The sequence below is a fragment of the Anomaloglossus baeobatrachus genome, chromosome 5 (assembly GCF_048569485.1).
Source record: "Anomaloglossus baeobatrachus isolate aAnoBae1 chromosome 5, aAnoBae1.hap1, whole genome shotgun sequence".
Taxonomy (NCBI): Eukaryota; Metazoa; Chordata; class Amphibia; order Anura; family Aromobatidae; genus Anomaloglossus; species Anomaloglossus baeobatrachus.
The window spans coordinates 325,840,449-325,859,375 of NC_134357.1; the positions used below are offsets into that span (position 1 = coordinate 325,840,449).

The 18,927-nt window shown below is 45.4% G+C and overlaps 1 protein-coding gene across 2 annotated transcripts in view; it reads right to left on the reverse strand.

Moving 5' to 3' along the window:
* The window catches only part of LOC142311403 (protein-glutamine gamma-glutamyltransferase E-like), a 141,736-nt gene that overhangs the window by 51,351 nt on the left and 71,458 nt on the right, over positions 1-18,927 (reverse strand). For both annotated transcript variants that reach the window (XM_075349792.1, XM_075349790.1), the window contains exons 6-8: positions 8,517-8,691; positions 7,443-7,578; positions 4,660-4,763 (exon numbers count right to left, since the gene is read on the reverse strand). In XM_075349792.1, the coding sequence (XP_075205907.1) occupies positions 4,660-4,763; positions 7,443-7,578; positions 8,517-8,691 (415 nt within the window). The remainder of the gene's footprint in view (positions 1-4,659; positions 4,764-7,442; positions 7,579-8,516; positions 8,692-18,927) is intronic.

An 18,927-nucleotide genomic window follows, 5' to 3' on the forward strand; every position in this document is an offset into this window, starting at 1 on the left:
CGGATAGAGAGAGACAGAGAGTGAGAGACAGACAGGGAAAGAGACAGAGAAAGAGAGACAGACAGTCAAAGACACAGACAGAAGCGGACAGACACAGACAGACAGGGAAAGAGACAGAGACAAGTAAAGAGACAAGGAAAGATACAGAGACAGACAGGAAAAGAGACAGACAGGGAAAGAGTCAGACGGGGAAAGACACAGATGGGGAAAGAGCCAGAGACAAGTAAAGAGACAGGGAAGGAGACATAGACAAGTAAAGAGACAGGGAAAGAGACAGAGACAGATGGGGAAACAGACAGACAGGGAAAGAGACAGATGAGAAAAGAGACAGACATGGAAAGAGACAGACCTAGAATGAGATAGATGGAGAATGAGACAGACGGGGAACGAGACAGACGGGGAACGAGACAGACGGGGAACGAGACAGACGGGGAACGAGACAGACGGGGAACGAGACAGACGGGAAACGAAACAGACGGGGAACGAGACAGACGGGGAACGAGACAGACGCGGAACGAGAGAGATGCGGAACGAGACAGACGCGGAACGAGACAGACGCGGAACGAGACAGACATGGAACGAGACAGACGCGGAACGAGACAGACGCGGAACGAGACAGACAGGGAACGAGACAGACCTGGAACGAGACAGACCTGGAACGAGATAGACAGAGAAAGAGACTGACAGACAGAGAGAGACAGACAGACACAGAGATACAGAGAGACAGATGCAGAGATAGAATGAGACAGACAGAGACTGATACAGAGACAGACAGAGACTGATACAGACAGACAGAGACACAGAGACAGACATAAGAGATAGATAGAGACTGAGAGAGAGACAGAGAGACAGTTACTATCCCGGGCAACGCCCGGGTGCTACAGCTAGTTATTATATATAATGAATTGAAGTCATTTCTAGATCTCGGCTTTTTTTAAAGTTATATTGACTCTTTAAAGTAGACCATATAGGCTCGCGGACAGCAAGTTCTTAGGTCCATAAGAAAAATATGAAATAGTACGAGATTACCTAATTTAAATTGGGGCAGAATAGCTCCCTCTGGATGACTGGAGATACACTGGACTTTAGGGTACCTTCACACTTAGCGATGCAGCAGCGATCCGACCAGCGATCTGACCTGGTCAGGATCGCTGCTGCATCGCTACATGGTCGCTGGTGAGCTGTCAAACAGGCAGATCTCACCAGCGACCAGTGACCAGCCCCCAGCCAGCAGCGACGTGCAAGCGACGTTGCGCTTGCACGGAGCCGCCGTCTGGAAGCTGCGGAGACTGGTAACTAAGGTAAACATCGGGTATGGTTACCCGATGTTTACATTAGTTACCAGTGTGAGCAGGGAGCAGGGAGCCGCGCACACTAAGCGCTGGCTCCTTGCTCTCCTAGCTACAGTACACATCGGGTTAATTAACCCGATGTGTAATGCAGCTACATGTGCAGAGAGCAGGGAGCCGCGCACACTGAGCGCTGGCTCCTTGCTCTCCTAGCTGCTGTACACATCGGGTTAATTAACCCGATGTGTACAGCAGCTACATGTGCAGAGAGCCGGAGCCGGCAGCACAGGCAGCGTGAGAGCTGCTGGTAACTAAGGTAAATATCGGGTAACCACCTTGGTTACCCGATGTTTATCTTGGATACAGCTTACCTCAGCTGTCAGATGCCGGCTCCTGCTCCCTGCTCGCTTCATTTGTCGCTCTCTTGCTGTCACACACAGCGATCTGTGTGTCACAGCAGGAGAGCGGCTTTGAAGAAAACGAACCAGGGCTGTGTGTAACGAGCAGCGATCTCGCAGCAGGGGCCAGATCGCTGCTCAGTGTCACACACAGCGAGATCGCTAATGAGGTCACTGCTGCGTCACAAAAAGCGTGACTCAGCAGCGATCTCGGCAGCGAGCTCGCTGTGTGTGAAGCACCCCTTACTGTATATATTCTATCAACCCTGATAGTTAGACCTCTCCAGAAGGACACACAAGACTTGTTTGAGAAGCAATGGGGCTGCTCCATACAAGATAAGAGACAAGACCTAACTGCAGAGGATTCAAGGGTCTTCTGGTGGGGTGGGGAAGCCAGAAGCTGAATGTGTTTATCATGGCTACAAGTACAACAATAAAGACTAGATAGTTATTAGGTGAGAGAAGAACACCCACTGGCAAGTCTATGTGTGTCTGTCATGGTGCTATGCATGTCCTAAGATGGTTACCACTATCTTTAGTGCTAGTTTGTGTGCTCTAATCATTAAATGCATATGTGGTAGTTATTGTATCTTATTATTTTTTCAGAGTAAAAAGCTTATCAGTTCACTTTGTCCAATTTCCCTTGGTTGTCCCTTATTAAATCCTATTAAGCACAGTTTTACATGTCCAACATTCATTGTGAAGACGTAGGGAAGTCTCCTGACCTGAACTCAACTTCCTGATATATGTATAGGAGGCTGTTGAGTTCAGGTCACAAGATCTGTAGATGGTCTGGACATCGCCTCTGTACTTGGACCATACCATGAATATTGAACGTGTGAAAGAAGTCATAGCATTTTTACTAAACTACTAAACTACAGCAGTCCTGCAATTAGGTAATGCAATGCTTAAGCAATCATTTCCAGAACTTCCATGTAGCCCACAATAAGTTGGAATCTAAATTTGGGTGGAGGTACTGGAATAGAGACCACTACCGACCCTACGTTTCCTCATTTTAAGAGCAGTGTATCCAGGGCCGGCGTCAGCACCCGGCACACCCGGGCAAATGCCGGGGCCCTGGAGAGCCGGGGGGGCCCACTCGGCCTCGTCAGTTCTCCTGTCCCTTGGCCGGGGCCCACTCGCCTTTACAGTTCTGCTGCCCCCGGCCGAGTTCCGGGGACCGCAGTCCTCGGCAGCAATCTGCGGCGCCGTCACTTTAAGGCGCGCAGACATCCTGGTTTGAACTTCATCTGTGGGCGGAGCTACCGCCTTCTCAGTCCCACAGATGAAGGAGGCGAGCTTCTGTCCGGCGCTGTGTGGGCCCCCTCTCCACCATGACCTAATCAGGTAAGTGCCCTCCCCGCTTCCCCATTATGGGCCCCCGTGAGCTGCTTCTACCCCCCCAGATGTATGCCCTGCCAATCCCCCCCCGCCGATGCCGCGGGTGCTGTCCCCGCCGATGCCGCGGGTGCTGTCCTCACCGATGCCGCGGGTGCTGTCCCCGCCGATGCCGCGGGTGCTGTCCCCGCCGATGCCGCGGGTGCTGTCCCCGCCGATGCCGCGGGTGCTGTCCCCGCCGATGCCGCAGGTGCTGTCCCCGCCGATGCCGCGGGTGCTGTCCCCGCAGAGCCGCGGGTGCTGTCCCCGCCGATGCCGCGGGTGCTGTCCCCGCCGAGCCACGGGTGCGGGCCCCACAGAGCAGCAGAGTTGTGTGTGTTTGTCTGTATGTAGCAGAGTTGTGTGTGTGCGTCCGTCTGTATGCAGCAGACTTGTGTGTGTGTGTGTGTGTGTGCTTGTCTGTCTGTATGTATCAGAGTTGTGTGTGTGTCTGTCTGTATGCAGCAGACTTGTGTGTGTGTGTGTGTTTGTCTGCCTGTATGTAGCAGAGTTATGTGTGTTTGTCTGTCTGTATGTAGCAGAGTTGTGTGTGTTTGTCTGCCTGTATGTAGCAGAGTTGTGTGTGTTTGTCTGTCTGTATGTAGCAGAGTTGTGTGTGTTTGTCTGTCTGTATGTAGCAGAGTTGTGTGTGTTTTTCTGTGTTTATGTAGCAGAGTTGTGTGTGTTTGTCTGCCTGTATGTATCAGTGTTGTGTGTGTTTGTCTGCCTGTACGTAGCAGAGTTGTGTGTGTTTGTCTGTCTGTATGTAGCAGAGTTGTGTGTGTTTGTCTGCCTGTATGTAGGAGAGTTGTGTGTGTTTGTCTGTCTGTATGTAGCAGAGTTGTGTGTGTCTGCCTGTATGTAGCAGAGTTGTGTGTGTTTGTCTGCCTGTATGTAGCAGAGTTGTGTGTGTTTGTCTGCCTGTATGTAGCAGAGTTGTGTGTGTTTGTCTGCCTGTATGTAGCAGAGTTGTGTGTGTTTGTCTGCCTGTAGCAGAGTTGTGTGTGTTTGTCTGCCTGTATGTAGCAGAGTTGTGTGTGTTTGTCTGCCTGTATGTAGCAGAGTTGTGTGTGTTTGTCTGCCTGTATGCAGCAGAGTTGTGTGTGTTTGTCTGCCTGTAGCAGAGTTGTGTGTGTTTGTCTGCCTGTAGCAGAGTTGTGTCTATTTGTCTGCCTGTATGTAGCAGAGTTGTGTGTGTTTGTCTGTCTGTATGTAGCAGAGTTGTGTGTGTGTGTGTGTGTGTGTCTGTAAGTGTATATGACTGTATAGATTTGTCTGTTTATATGTATTTTTGTGAGTTTGTCTTTAAATATGTATATGTACATGTTCCTATTGGTGTCTGTGTGTGGATGGGGCCCACTGGGACTCTTCCGCCCGGGGCCAACAAAAACCTGGAGCCGGCCCTGAGTGTATCCTTAGTAACCAATATGTCTTAGATTGGTATTGAACTAAGAGAAGAGAAGAGGAAATCACGCTTGGTATTACTCAGGCCATGTGTTCTTCCATTTCTCACTAAGATGTTAAAATAACAAAAATATATTAGGTAACTAACAACCCCTTTAAGGGCACCAGGTGTTTTAGAGTTTTTATTTTACCGTCACTCTTTTCTTGTGGTGTTCCATCATAGATTTGCCATCCAGTATAATAGGCACCTAGATCAGGCCGCTTCATCCAGCCCTCATTCCAGCAATGGAAATTCCTAGAAAAGATCATTTGTGTCAATATCTCTGCAAAGACAGTGAATTTGTTATCTTTTTTTAACAACATTATTGTATTGTCCTGCTCTGCTTCCATCTATTGAGACCTGCTGGCACTAAGAGAGATGAAATACTAGAGATAGGACCATCCTGATTAGGTACACCTTGTCACGGTGGGATAGCTTTTAAACTTTTTTGATCAAAATAGTATCAGTAAGTATGATATTTACAAATACTATTACTAACTATATTATAACTATAACTATATATATATATATATATATATATATATATATATATATAGTTATAATATAGTTAGTAATAGTATTTGTAAATATCATACTTACTGATACTATTTTGATAACTACATAGACATAATAAATAAGATAGCTAATATATGTTAGTAATATATATATATATATATATATATATATATATATATATATATATATATATATATATATATATATATATATATATATTACTAACATATATTAGCTATCTTATTTATTATGTCTATGTAGTTATTTTAGAATGTACATATACACATATATGTATGTTGCATATTAAAGCAGATATATGTATTTATACATATGTATGTAGATGTATCATTTTATTGTTCTCCCTTGGGTGCAATCTTTATTATATTTATTGGTATGGTATATTATGTATTAAAATTATTTTATATTAATTTTTTTATATATATTTTTCACATTCACATTATAGTTCTATGAACCTTCAATACATATTTTTCTTCACTAGTATTCACGTCGTGATTTTAGTTATTTTTTTACATAGGATAATAAATTGTAGTTTCTTGTAGTTATTTTCATTAATATTTATATGTCACATGTTTTTTTTTATTAATTATTCATGGCAATATAAGATATTATGCACATTTTGAATCTTCTTTTCATTATTATTATTTTTTGGTATATATATTCTTTATCTTAGAGATATACTCTTTTATATATTTTTTAATATAAGGGTGTATTTTATTGTATATTTCTATTGAAATCTTATCTGGGCACCTTTTCTATATGTGTACCGTCCGATGTAGAGACACTTCCGTTATGTTATTTTACCTAGGTTGATGGCATGCTCCTATATATTATTGTTATTTCTTACCCAGGTGTCTGTCAGTGCAGCGGTGTGACAGGTACGCATGATCCGTCTTCATGCAGCGTGCCACCGGTGGGCGTATCTCGTTTGCCCTGCCTCTTCCCGGCTCCCTCCCTCGCTATATGCAGCGGCGGCACGTGATTTGGTCGTGTGATGGTGCGGCATTGTGGGGGTGGGGCTGGGTTACGTGGGGTGATGACGCGCTTGACCAGCGGCACGGTGTTATGCTTTTGTACGCCGCATGCGCCTCTGACGTGTTTGCACCGCTGCTCCATGACTGCCTGGGCTGGTGTATTTAGGGTTGCCTCCTTCCGGTGTGACGCCACGCCCCCTGACGAAGGCTTGTGCTGAAACGGACGTAGAGAAGCGTGGTGGCGCCATTCCAGCAGGAGGAGATGTCCACAGGTATATACCCTATTATTTTGTGACTCTCTAAAATGTATTGGATTCCTTTTCCCCTCTTGATTTATCACATAATTTATGCATTTGCGTTATGTATTTTGTTAACTGCGTTACGGATTCATTTATTTTATGATCACTGGGCGTTTTCATCTCCTCCTATGGTCTAGTGCTGCCATCTTTTGTACCATCCTATTATTACACCTTTTTATTATGTTTACAATAAAGATTATTTGTTTTATTCTTGTTTCGGGTTCCTTTCTTTAAATTGGTTTGAAAGTACTATTATTAGTCACTTACTATCTGCAGTGCATTTGCTCATTGATTTTATCCTAGATTTATTTACTGTATGGTAAAAATGACTGAGTACAGATAGGGAAGATCTAAAAAAGATGTCTTATAGTAGTCATGAGCATAATTGCAGCTAGTTCTCATGATCCGTGGTGCTCTGCTCTCCAGGAGAGCCAATGTTCTGTATTATACTCCAGATGATGGGTTGCTTCTAAGCCTTCGTGTCCTGTGCTGGTGCAGGAAAGGTCCAGTGTTCAGGCGCCTCGTTCCGGGCCAGTGCTCAGCTTCATTAGAGAGCAACTTCACCCAGTATGTTGCCAGTCGTAGTTTATGCTCTGCAGTGAGTTCTCTGACTCCCGTGAATTTTGTTGTATTGACCTTGCTTCCCTACCCTGGACCTTTGTTACCCTTCCCTGCCCATGCCCCAGACTTTGACGGTATCCCCCTGGCTTCTGATCTCCAGCTTGTACCCTGACCTCAGCTCCATTCGCTCATTGTGTACCTTACCTGAATTTCTGGCTTCAACCTGTGGCTTGTATCCTGACCCCGGCTTTGCTCTTTCCCTGTGTACCTTATCTGTCTTCCTGGCTTCTGACCACCGGCGTGTTTGACTTTCGTGTCTCTAGTATCTTCTAGTGCCACCTATTGGCATATCGTCACACTAATTACTGCGCAAACAACTTATTAGTGGGGGACATATTGGAGCATTCAGGACAACATTTTCTATTTACTATACTGTATAAAAGATATGTTTTAGATACTACAGGGAAACTAAATAGGAGATTCCATTTGAAAAGTACCTAACATATAAATTAATTGAATGTCATTTTGTAAAAAAATAGTTTACTACGTAGAAATACAGCACTTACCATATACTATCATCACTTTCTTCCAGGGGCTCTCCATTCACATCATAGTATTCCTCAATGCTTAAGTTGCCGTTTGAGTCGTGGGCAGAACAGTAGTTTGTAATCACTCGACAGGGTATCCCAAGTGCCCTGCTGACTGTATAGGAGAACATTTATAAGAAGAGAGCATAACAACTGTTCAGGATGTATATTTTTTGGTATACAATAAGATATGTTTTGCTTAGCTAAAGGGTGTTCAGATCCCTAAAATATCCTTTACAAACATTTATTTTTACACAATAAGTACTTTTGTGATTTGTTTTATTACAAGATACCCTACAATTATCCCTATAGGTTTTATTATTTCACCTCCTGTGACGTTTTGTTTGAGGGACGTTTCAAACGAGACATCATAGCAGGCTGGGGCTGCACTCACTTTTTGGCAGCATATGTCACCCCTCCTGGAACAGGACGAAATGACATATTGTAGGGTCAAACTTGTTAAACTTTTATTATTCAAGCATGATGGAAGAGAGGAGTCTTTTCCCTCTGAAATACATTGCAAGGACTTTTATTGTAATTTTATATTTCTAATAATTTTTTTTTCAAAGTAGTATTTATTGTTGAACAACTTCAATATGGATGCCATCCTGGTTGTGATGAGTGATCCAGAAACGAGGTATGTCGATGTATATCTATTACGCCTTTAGTGGAGTAAGTCACCATTGACTTAAAACTTGAGGTTTTGTGTAGTGATAATTTTACTCTGTATTTGAGCTTTGGATATTTTCTTAGTTATATCATTATCCAGGCACTTAACACAACCAAGTACCTGTTGGAATTGGGCCTAATTTATATCAGTGATCTCCAGTTTGAATGTTCTGTGCACAGAACTAGTGTAGGATTGTTGGAAGCTAACCTGGTTCTTCTAAAGTAATAGTTGATGTCCAGTGAACAAAGCCATCCTCCGTACACCAGACGAGCCTGTAAACTTACCCCTTCGGAATATAAATATCATCCCTCTGGGAACTCTGTCTCAATTTTTACATTTTCAATCAAGATGTGACTTGTCTCCTATTTGAACAGTATAATTACCTGTGCAGAGAACGCCAGCAAACACCCAGCATTGCCCATATTTAACTGGCTGCTTTTGTTCATTCCAAGTCTTCAGTAACCTGGAACTGCCATTCCAAAAACCTGGGTTCTTGCCATCATCATATTCTCCGGTCCAGTTTCCCTCAACCACGCCATTATCATCATTACTGTTAACCTGGAAGGATTGAATATTTCATTGGTTGAGTTCACAGCAGACCAGTTGGAGACAAGTGTAATTCTCCATATGTGACAAGCTCAGTGACGTTCATATGTCACCAGGTAGCCCTAAACTTAGATGTCCAATAGGACAAAGATTACATTTATAGACATTTAGTTAGATGACTTAATAGACAATATACAGCAAGAGAAAACCAAACCCTGCCCCAAACCGACTTTTAACATAGGTTTATTATGCATGCATCATGTAATTAGATGGAGCATGTAATATATTTATATAGCAATATGTCACCCTGTGTCTAGTCACCCCAAATAATAGCTACATGTGTATTTCAATCTGTATAAGGTATTGTCAGCTTTAATGAGATTCGGTTTTCTCTGCTGTTCACTACAAACACACATTTTCCCACACTCCCTTACTGGGGCTGTTCACCTGAGATGATAACAAAGCTTGTGTGTGTGAACTAGAAGGAAAAGGCAAGGAGCTTAGGTGTGAGATATATTCAGAGAGTAGACAGTTGGAGTTGAAGTTGGTGTGAGGTGATATGACAATTGTAATATGAAGATGGTCCTGTCCTGAGGGGACTGCTAAAACCTCTGAAGGGGCCAGCTACACATTGATAAGTTATCAGTCCCTAGGCCACCAGGACTTCCAAGGTCAGTGGCAAACTGGGAGACTGCTATTAGCCTTTTTATAAGGAGCAGTGAATTGCCTGGGAGCACAGTGACACGTTTGAGTCTGGAAACTTCTAGAAGAAATAGTGAGTTTTCCTTCAGGATTCAAGTCACCTGCTTGCTGGAAGGGATTAAGGATCCAGAGTTCTCTTGTCTTGAAAATCCCAGGACTTCAAGACACCTATTCCCAGGTAGGGAAGTAGTAGCAGGAAGAACACTCTACCACCACACAGCAGAGAAACCAAACGCTCATTAGGGCAGGTCAGACCACCATCATTGTGAATGCTGTGAGAAATGTTCTGGACTGTTCTGCAGAGTTCTAGTAAAAGGTGAAAGCTTCCCTGTCCTGTCTCTGGCTGAATTATGCTCTTGCTGCGCTATCCCTACCTCGATATCCCCAAGAACCAGCCCTAGTTGGGGGGCGAAGGGACAAACCTCTGTCAGAGCCATGGGGACCTTCAGCAGTGCCCAGCCATACCAAAGCTGAACATCCCAACTGGTGTCACAAACTATTTATTTGCTTATTTATTTTATTTTTCTCTCCCCCTTTTTAATATTATTTTTAAACCCCCATTACAAAAGCTTGTCGCACACGTCCGGTACGGCCACATCACCACTCAGACCCACCACTGTGACATCAAAGGTCTACCAGGGGTGGCACGGCTACAAAATGAAATGAGCACAATAAAATCCCAGTCTTGGAACCCTTATGTATTTAACCCATTGAGATAATAGACTAGACAGTGATGAACTGATAGATTCACTTGGATACTAAAATGTAGCATTTTTAGAAGGTCAGTTAACGGAGTCCCACTTTTTTCTCCATATTAGTGGACATAACTATGGATACCTAAGCTGCAATGCCCTGCACAAGAGGTAAGTGACTTGGCTATATCAGGAGAACTATACTATATTTCTAATTGGAGGTTGGGATAGGATCTTGGAGCTGGGAATACCCTTTTAACTGTAATTCATAGTCCTATAGAGTCTGTCAAAGGCAGTGTTTCTTTATATGTCAATTACTATTTAATCTCTTCCTTCAAATGGATGTACTTTTATGTATTAATTGTGGTTTTCTAAGAGTAATAGGATTTACTCTATCAGTTGTAACAGATGCACTTTCACAGTAATGGTTGTTTATTTACTTTTGATCCCACTACCAATACCTAATGCATCTAAGGCCTCCTTTACAAGTCCATGTCTCAGGTACATGTAGTGTCTGTTCACACATATACCGGAAACTCGGACACATGTGGACCCATTAAATACAATGGGTTTGCATACATGTCCCTGTTTTCACGCGGACCATGTGTCCTGTGCTCCACAAGGCGACATGTCCATTTTCTGCCGGCAGCATGTAAGTAACATGAACCGCACCGATGTGATCCATGTGACATCAGTGTGACATGTACTGTCTCTTAAAAATAATAATATTTATACTTACCTGTCTCGAGCCCTGCTGTCTCTGCTTCTGCTGTTACTTCCAGGTCCCGCTCATTATGGTCATGAATATTCACTGCCCTGACTGCGGACCCGGAAGCAACAACATCGCAGGAGAAGGGTACATATACAAGTTCATGCTGTTGTGATGCCCCTGAATCTATCAGGGTGTCACAGGGAACTGCACGCCTTTCTCTTCTGGTGCAGAGCTCAACTCCCCATGGTTCTGGGATCCTAACTGTTGGTACTGCTTCCATTAGCATCCAAATCCTAGCCACACCTCACACCACACCCTATCAGGCACACCGGTCTAGCTGGAAAAGGAGACACCCGCCTAGGGGTCAGGCAGACTGGTGGGAGGGACATAGTCAGAACAGAGTGGTCCTCAGAGAGTGAGGAGCTGAAGGGAGTTGGAGCTCCCTGGGAGACTTTGGCTAGGTTGCAGATGATGTTTGGGGACTGGAGGAGTCGGAGACCCGTTTGCAGGGTATTAGAGAAGGGTGCCCAGATTTAGTTTTGGAGAATGGGCGGCACCGGAAAAACTAGCAACCGAACCGGTACCGAGCATGGCGGGGTACTGGACCCTAGATCAGGGAGTAGCTTCACATTAACCTGTGGAGGATAGTCTCTTTATGAACTTTCCCCAAGAGCTAAGAGATCGAAGGCACCAACACAACGAGGGAGATAGGGCTTTCCAGCTTATGCGGCCCACTAAAATCCCAAGTGTCAGCCATCGAGAGCACAGCTCCTCTATTTAATCATAGGGTGTGGGACCCCGGCAGCTTCAGGTCAAGGGGTCACTCAGAAAGGTCTAAACACAGTGCATGGAGGCAGGTCTAGAACCATCAGCAATACCAACGGGGACGGATTCCTGGACGAGATCCCCCGAGTGGCAGCGGCACCCAGAGACTTGGTTTACTCCTGTGTCATAGTCTGCTTAATGGTCGCACCACCATCCACCCAGCCTCAGTGAATACGCTGCTGTCCCCTGAGTCTGCCCGTCTGGCCTGCACCACGCTCCCCTACACCTCCACCATCCAGAGTCCAGGGGCCTCCCCTACCCATGGAGGGAACGTCATCTGGCTGCCCCACTACATCTCCCCCGGGTACTTCCGATCGGCAGCGGCGGTACTCCCCTTACCGCGAACCACGGGTGGTGTCACGAACACTAATCCCCTGTAAACAGTCCCCATTCGTTTTTGGGTGACCGCAAGCCTCCGGGTCCGGAGACCGTCAAGCCACAGAAACCCCGGATCCGAGCAGTCCGACTGCTGCAGGGGCAGTACACTGTCAGTGTGCTATCTCGATGTCACATAGATAGCATATGAAGAGTACACTGATGCCATACACAGTGACATATGGATGGCCCACAGAACTTCACAAAGGACCATGCAAAACGTTTGTTTTTTGCACAGACGTATGATGAGGGCCTTAGAGTGAGTTCCATCAAGAGTTGTCATTTCCATCCAGCAATAACAAAAATGTTGAATAGAAACATATGGAGGAAGTTATCCTACTGTTTGCAATGAGATTGTTCTCACTTGGCCAGCACATCATTTTTTTGCTTCTAAATGGTTCATTCGTTGGTACGGTAGCCTGATTACCATGCTTCATATAATGATGGGATCCAGGCTCGAACGAATGCCAAGGGATAAAACTAAAAAAGCCGCATAAGCAATTGATGCATTTTTACATCAGTTTGGGCATTTGAGTTACATTAGGCTCAGAAAATTTAGCTTGATGCAATAGATAGATGTACCCAGCCTAAAAGCCCCTTTACACACTGAGACTTTCTAGCTATCCCACCAGCGATCCCAACCTGGCCGGGATCACTACAAAGTCTCTGGTGAGTCGCTGGTGAGCTGTCAAACAGGCAGACCTGGCCAACGACGCAACAGCGATCCGGATCTGCAGAACGACCTAGCTAGTCATTGGGGACGTTGTAAAGCAGCTTTTTGAAAGGGAAGTCGCTGTAAAGTCCCCTTTACACACTGAGACTTTCTAGCGATCATGCTGCACAGCGGGAAACAAAGGACCAAAGAATGGTCCTGAACGATTTGTAGCGATCAGCAACTTCACAGCAGGGGCCAGGTCGCTGATGTGTTTCACACACTGCAATGTCGCTGGGGAGGTCGCTATTACGTCACAAAACCGGTGACGTTACAGCGATGTCGTTTGCGATGTTGCAGTGTGTAAAGCCACCATAAGGCTTTGGTCAGACGGCTGTTGATTTTCACATCCAAGAGAATCAGGCCGATTATGCAAATGACACTCTGATAAAACTTTGATGAGTGAATAAGAGCTCAGCTAAGGAGACGATGGAGTCTGAGAAATCGGACTGCACTCAGATGTCATCCAGGTGCAGTCTGATGATTTCCACTCACCCATAGACTTCAATAGGTGAGTCTTGTCTGATTTGTGCATCAAATCGCAGCATGCTGCAATTTTTTTTTTCCTACAAATGCTGAATCAGTATAAGAAAAAAAAAAAGTTGATCAGCCCTGCCCCATTGAATTACATTGGTCCAAAAACTATCCCATAAAAAATTAAATAGCACTAGTCTGATTTATATGATGGTGTGACCCTGGGTTAAGAGTATAAACAGATATTCCAAAGCATTACTAAAAAGTGTTACATACACTAAACAAAAATGAAAACTAAAGTGATGTGTTGCAAAAAAAAAAAAAGAAAAGAAAAACAACCACAAATATTTAAGAATAAAATAATATCACAAAGCACAATAAGGCTATATTCACACGTTGCATTTTTTGCTTTTTTGTATTTTTTCAAGAGTTTGATGCAAATTAATCAAAGCTGCTTTTTTCACTACCAGCAAAAGCTAGGCGTTTTCAGGAATCTCATGCACATAATTGCTTTCTTTTCCTGACTCAAATGTAAAACTGTTGCGCTTTTGAAAGAATCAGCATGTCAATTCTTTCAGTATTTTTGCAGCATTTTTCACCATTGAAAGCAATGAAAGTGCAAAAATGCTGCAAAAAGTTAACCGATGCTTTTGCTGCGCATTTGCTACGTCTTAGCTGCTTTTGCGGTGAGTAAAGCTAACTTTATTAAACATGCAGTGTAGATAAATGACAAACCAAAAATACAGCCAAAAAAACAAAAAAAAACGGAGCAAAATCTGCTTTTTGGAGGCAGCTTTTTACTGCCAAGAGAGCAGATTATAGCTGCAGCAAAAACATAACCCTTTAACCATAACAATCCATATTATAACTTTATTGTTACATAATTGGTAGTTGACGTGCCCACGGGGTCTGGGGGGTTACTTGTCACCGGGTCGGTGTAGGGAGTGGGATGTCACAGCGGCCAGGCCCGATTCCGTGACCCCGGCAATGTGAATAAAGATGGAGGGGTTATTTACAAGGGAGAATTCGTGACGCCACCATGTTTGCAGCTAACATAGGAGCCACCACTGCGTGAGGTATCCTCTGGGGTAGAGCAGTTCGGTTGCTACATCTCTCCACAGGCAGAGCTCAGGCCCCAGGGATATTGGGGGTAGTATACTCCTGCTGCTGTGCAGCTAAGACGAGGGTAGGGCGCGGGAAGGATTGGACGACACAGGGGTTGCAGCCAAAGTTCTTTACTCACTGAAGTATCACCACCTCTGGAGTGCCGAGTCCCGCTGTCATGGGCTCCAGCCGATCCCTGATAGTTTGAAGGTCAGTGTCGGTGTTTCTCTCTGAGTCCTTTCCTCCTTATGCTGTGATGTGCGGGTGCCTGCAGCTTGAAGCTATGCTGAGACCCTCTGCCTTGTAATGCCTTTGGTTCGTGCCCTGTATGGCAGCCAGCGCGTGTCCGTTACTGGTGTCGCTCTTTTGTCATGGCTCCTGGCTCTAGCATGCTGCTGTGCCCCGGGCACTTTGTGTGGGCCAGGAGACTTGCAATCTCCCGCCCGGCGGATTCTGCTGATGGGACTTGAAGTACCCACCCAGCCTAGGGATCTGCACCCTGCATGCTGCGCTTGGCCCTGAGGGAGCTATGACGCAGCTCTTCCCTCAGCAACCGTTTTCACTCCTTTCATCACTTGTTCCTTGTCTGAGTGTAACTGTGACTGAATGTGTGGGTCAGTATCGCCTTTGTCCCCATTGTCTAGCTCCACACCCTTAGTTGCTGAACTAGTGGGTGGGAGGTCCCATACTTTGTGATGTGCACCCCCAGAACCCCACCCTAACTCAGTCCCAGTGGGAGAGCAACTGACTGTGTGTTGTGTGGATTGTGGTTGTTACCGTCAATGACCTCTTCCGTACCCAGGATGAATATCACACCTCAGCTGGCTAAAATTATATAAAACATGCTAGCAAAAAAATAATAAATAAATAAATTGTGACTATTGACATGTCTCTCCTCCCTGAGCTAGATACAATGGCAGTATTTTGTTCAGTCTTTTACCTCAGTATTTGTCAGAAAAAAAGAGGAGTGGAACAATCAGAGGAAAAGTATAATAGAAACACAGGCACCACTTCTGTATTTATCACCCAATCCTGGTTTTGGCTTACAAATACTGAGGTAAAATACTGACCAAAATGCTTGCGTGTGTGACGCCCCTGGACTACTCAGGTCGTCACAGGGTACTGCACGTTCTTTATCTCCAGTGCAGGCCTCAACCCCCATGGTTCTGGGTCCCGATCCTGCAGTACTGCCTCCACCAGCATTCACAAATCCTAGTGACACCTTGCACCACACCCTGTCAGGCACACCAGTGGGCTGCTAAGCTGGAATAGGGCCGTCCACCTAGGGGTCAGGCAGGGAGATGGGAGATAACAAGTCAGTTCAGTGGTAGCCCTCGAGCGGAGAGGAGCTCGAGGAAGCTGGGAGTCGGAGCTCCCAGGGGTGAAGCAGCCTAGGTCGCAGACGGTGGTCTGGACCCGGAAGAGTCGGAGCCCCGGTCACGGGAGATTGTGACTAGATGCTTGGCTAGTCTTGCAGGACAGCCAGCGGCCACAGTTCAATAGCCGGGCTGGGACCAAAGGCACGACGGGGTACACGGACCCTAGGTCGGGGAGAAGATTCAGGCAACCCGGAAATTAACCTGCGGAGGACAGGGCCTATATGGACTGTTCCCACGAAGCTCAGAGATCCTGTATCCTCTATCCAGGGCTACTGGTCTCATGGGAGGGGCTTGTTCCATTCTGCCTTGTTCCAGAAGGCATGTCGCCATATCTTGCTGCTGCTACCTCCAGAATGCCGCTCGTAATAGTCCTGTTCTGCAACGTGCGTGTCTGGCTTCCGTGAGTGTACTCTGATCCGTCCTTCTTCTCAACTACCTTGTCCTGACTTGTATCCTCCCTGTACTGCTCTCCCGTCCTGTTCCTCTGACTTCCCGAATCTGGGCTGTGTCTCTACCCTGTCCATCTGACCCCGGTCCTGTCCTGTGACTTTTCTGCCCCCTGCATGTAGTTTTGACATCCCGGGCTCCTGATCTTGATTATTATTCCTGACTTTGGCTCCATTTCTCTCTTCTGTCTTTTACTAGACTTCCTGGTATCCGACCCCTGGCTTCCACCCAACCACGACTTGCTTTTTCCTTGGTATTGACTAGACATCCTGATACTGACTTGGCTTGCTGACTACTCTATTGTATTCTATCGCCCTCTTCTGGGTTCGTCTGCTTACTGCATATTGGGGCTTTCTCTCCAGCTAGGTTCAGGGGCCCCACTAGAGTACCGTGACAATTCCCCTCCTCAGTGCCGCATCCTCCAACTTCACTGACAGCCACTATTCTGTGTGACTTCAGGCAAAGGAACCATCAGTAAAGCAGAACAAGGCACGCTGGGAGGGGAATAGAGCTGGAGTGACAGAAGTTTCATATCTACAAATAGCTCTTTAGCCTCATTTGCATATTAGTTCAAATGCTAATTTCTCAGTAATGGAAGAATAAACTGGCTATGTAAAGATATTGCTGGACTTGTCTTTGTAAGGGCTACATGTGGATATACTTAGTTTGGGGGGTGAAATCAATTTGCATATTCTCTTGAAGGGGTTAGAATGGGAAATATATAATTTTCTTGAAAACCGGAATTTACATAAAGGAAATTGCAGCGGAGACAAAAGCTGTCTGCCTTCAACCCTAGCTTTTAATTTATGCAAAGTTATCTTTTCACAAGTTCTCGTAGTGTAAATACCATAATCCTCCCTGTGCTGTTCATGTAAACATTGTAAACATATTGAAACAGCCAATTGAGAACGCTGAGAAATCATTTGCTGAGAGTTTCTTCCTAGGGCTTAATATTAAATATATGTAATATGTGTACGATCACAGCCAAGAACAACACATAATATTGCTAAATAGCATGCTTCCTTATACAGCCCACAGCAAAATCAAATTAATATTTTTCCAGCACAGACTCGCTTTAGATTAATATACGTGTTCAAAATCCTTTGTAAGCTAAATCTCACTGCAAAGTGATAAAATCAGGGGGGATTTGGACTTATCACTAGTGGCTGTTCCGCAGCTGAAGACTCAGCTCCGCAGTCTACCCTGTTTCCCATAACCTACAAGCATAAGCTGTCATCTGGTTTTTGCTACCTCATCGGAGAGCAGCATGATGTAGGCAAAGAAGCCCTGACTCCAACGATGTATCACTTAGATTATTGGATGCAGTGATTCTGACACAATGAAAGTTTTTAGATTTATTAATGCAGCAGAGCGGAGAAAACTGCCCCCGCCCATACCAGGCTCTCTATAGATATTGTACAATGAATGTGAGGTACCAATCAGAAGAGAGGACGTGTCAGACAACGTGGCACAAGCCAGCTAGTCACCGCAATGAAAAGCTACTGCTGCTAAAACAAACATAGCAATTAAACAACACCACAGACCTTGACAAGAGAGGCATCACTGAATTCTTTGTGCTAACCCTAACAGCATATTGTCTTCAGATATACATAGCAAAAACCTGCTAATAGATTCCCTTTAATAGTGCAACTAAAGCAATATGGAGTAAGGGCTCATTCAGACGACCATTCCGTCTGTCCTGTTCACTTCCTGCTTTTTTGCAGACCCACGGACAGGACCATCTTTTCAATGTCTTTTGTGTAGGATCAGATGGCACATGGAAGCACTTCTGTGTGCATCAGTTCCTGCAAAAAAACACATCGGATGCCGTATGTCCGTTCCGTTATTATGGCGCATGTCTTATTCTGTTCCATAATTGCGGACCATGATACAATACAAGTCAATGGGTCACCAAAATCTCTGGAAGCCACACAAAAGCATTTCTATGGGACTTCTGTCTGGTGCCCCTGCAGTCTGTGTTTCGCTCCCTGCCCCCTCTGCAGTGTCAGCATCTGCCCGCACAGCAGGGTCAGCAGCTGCCCGCACAGCAGGGTCAGCAGCTGCAGGGATGATGAGCGCCGATATCAGGAGGTTAGCAAGTGGTGATGAAGTCCTGCTCTCCTGATGTCAGAGCTTGTCACTGACTTCCATGCCTGCCGTGTTCTCACATCTCGCGAGTGGCCCAAGACTGTGACTCACGGTGACGTCACAAGCTCCCGTGATACTTCACTTGTGAACGCGGTGGACAATGGAAGTCAGCGGCGAGCACTGATGTCATGAGTGCAGCGGCGTTCATCACCCAGGTAATGTACCTAGCTAACCTCCTGATGTCAGCGCTCGTCATCCCCTGCGGTGAATTGGGCTGACCTATTGGTGTTAACTCAGGTCACTGCACTGCTCTCTCAGCCAATGGGGAACATTCTGTTCTTTATTGATTGGGTGTAATGCCTTTCTGGATCCACAGACTCAGATGGGCTGTAAAGGGGAGGCTAGAGGGAAGCCACTCACCAAGCAGGACCCCCAGAACCCTGAAACCTTTTAACTTCTCTACAGGGATTTGGAATTATACAGGTAACTGGAGATCACTACCTGTGGAAGGCTGCAGTCCGATGAGAGTAGTAGTCAGGCAGGGTCAAACCAGGAATTGCGGAACAGGGACAGAATCGGCAGGCAATGACGTAGTCAGCAAATGTAGCAGAGGTCAAATCCGGATCGGACAGTGAGGTACATAAACAGCAGGCAGAAGGGTAGTCAGAAAACACGCAGAAGTCAGCACACAGGAATAACCAAACAGAATAGGACGTAACAGGAGCCAGGAAAATCAGA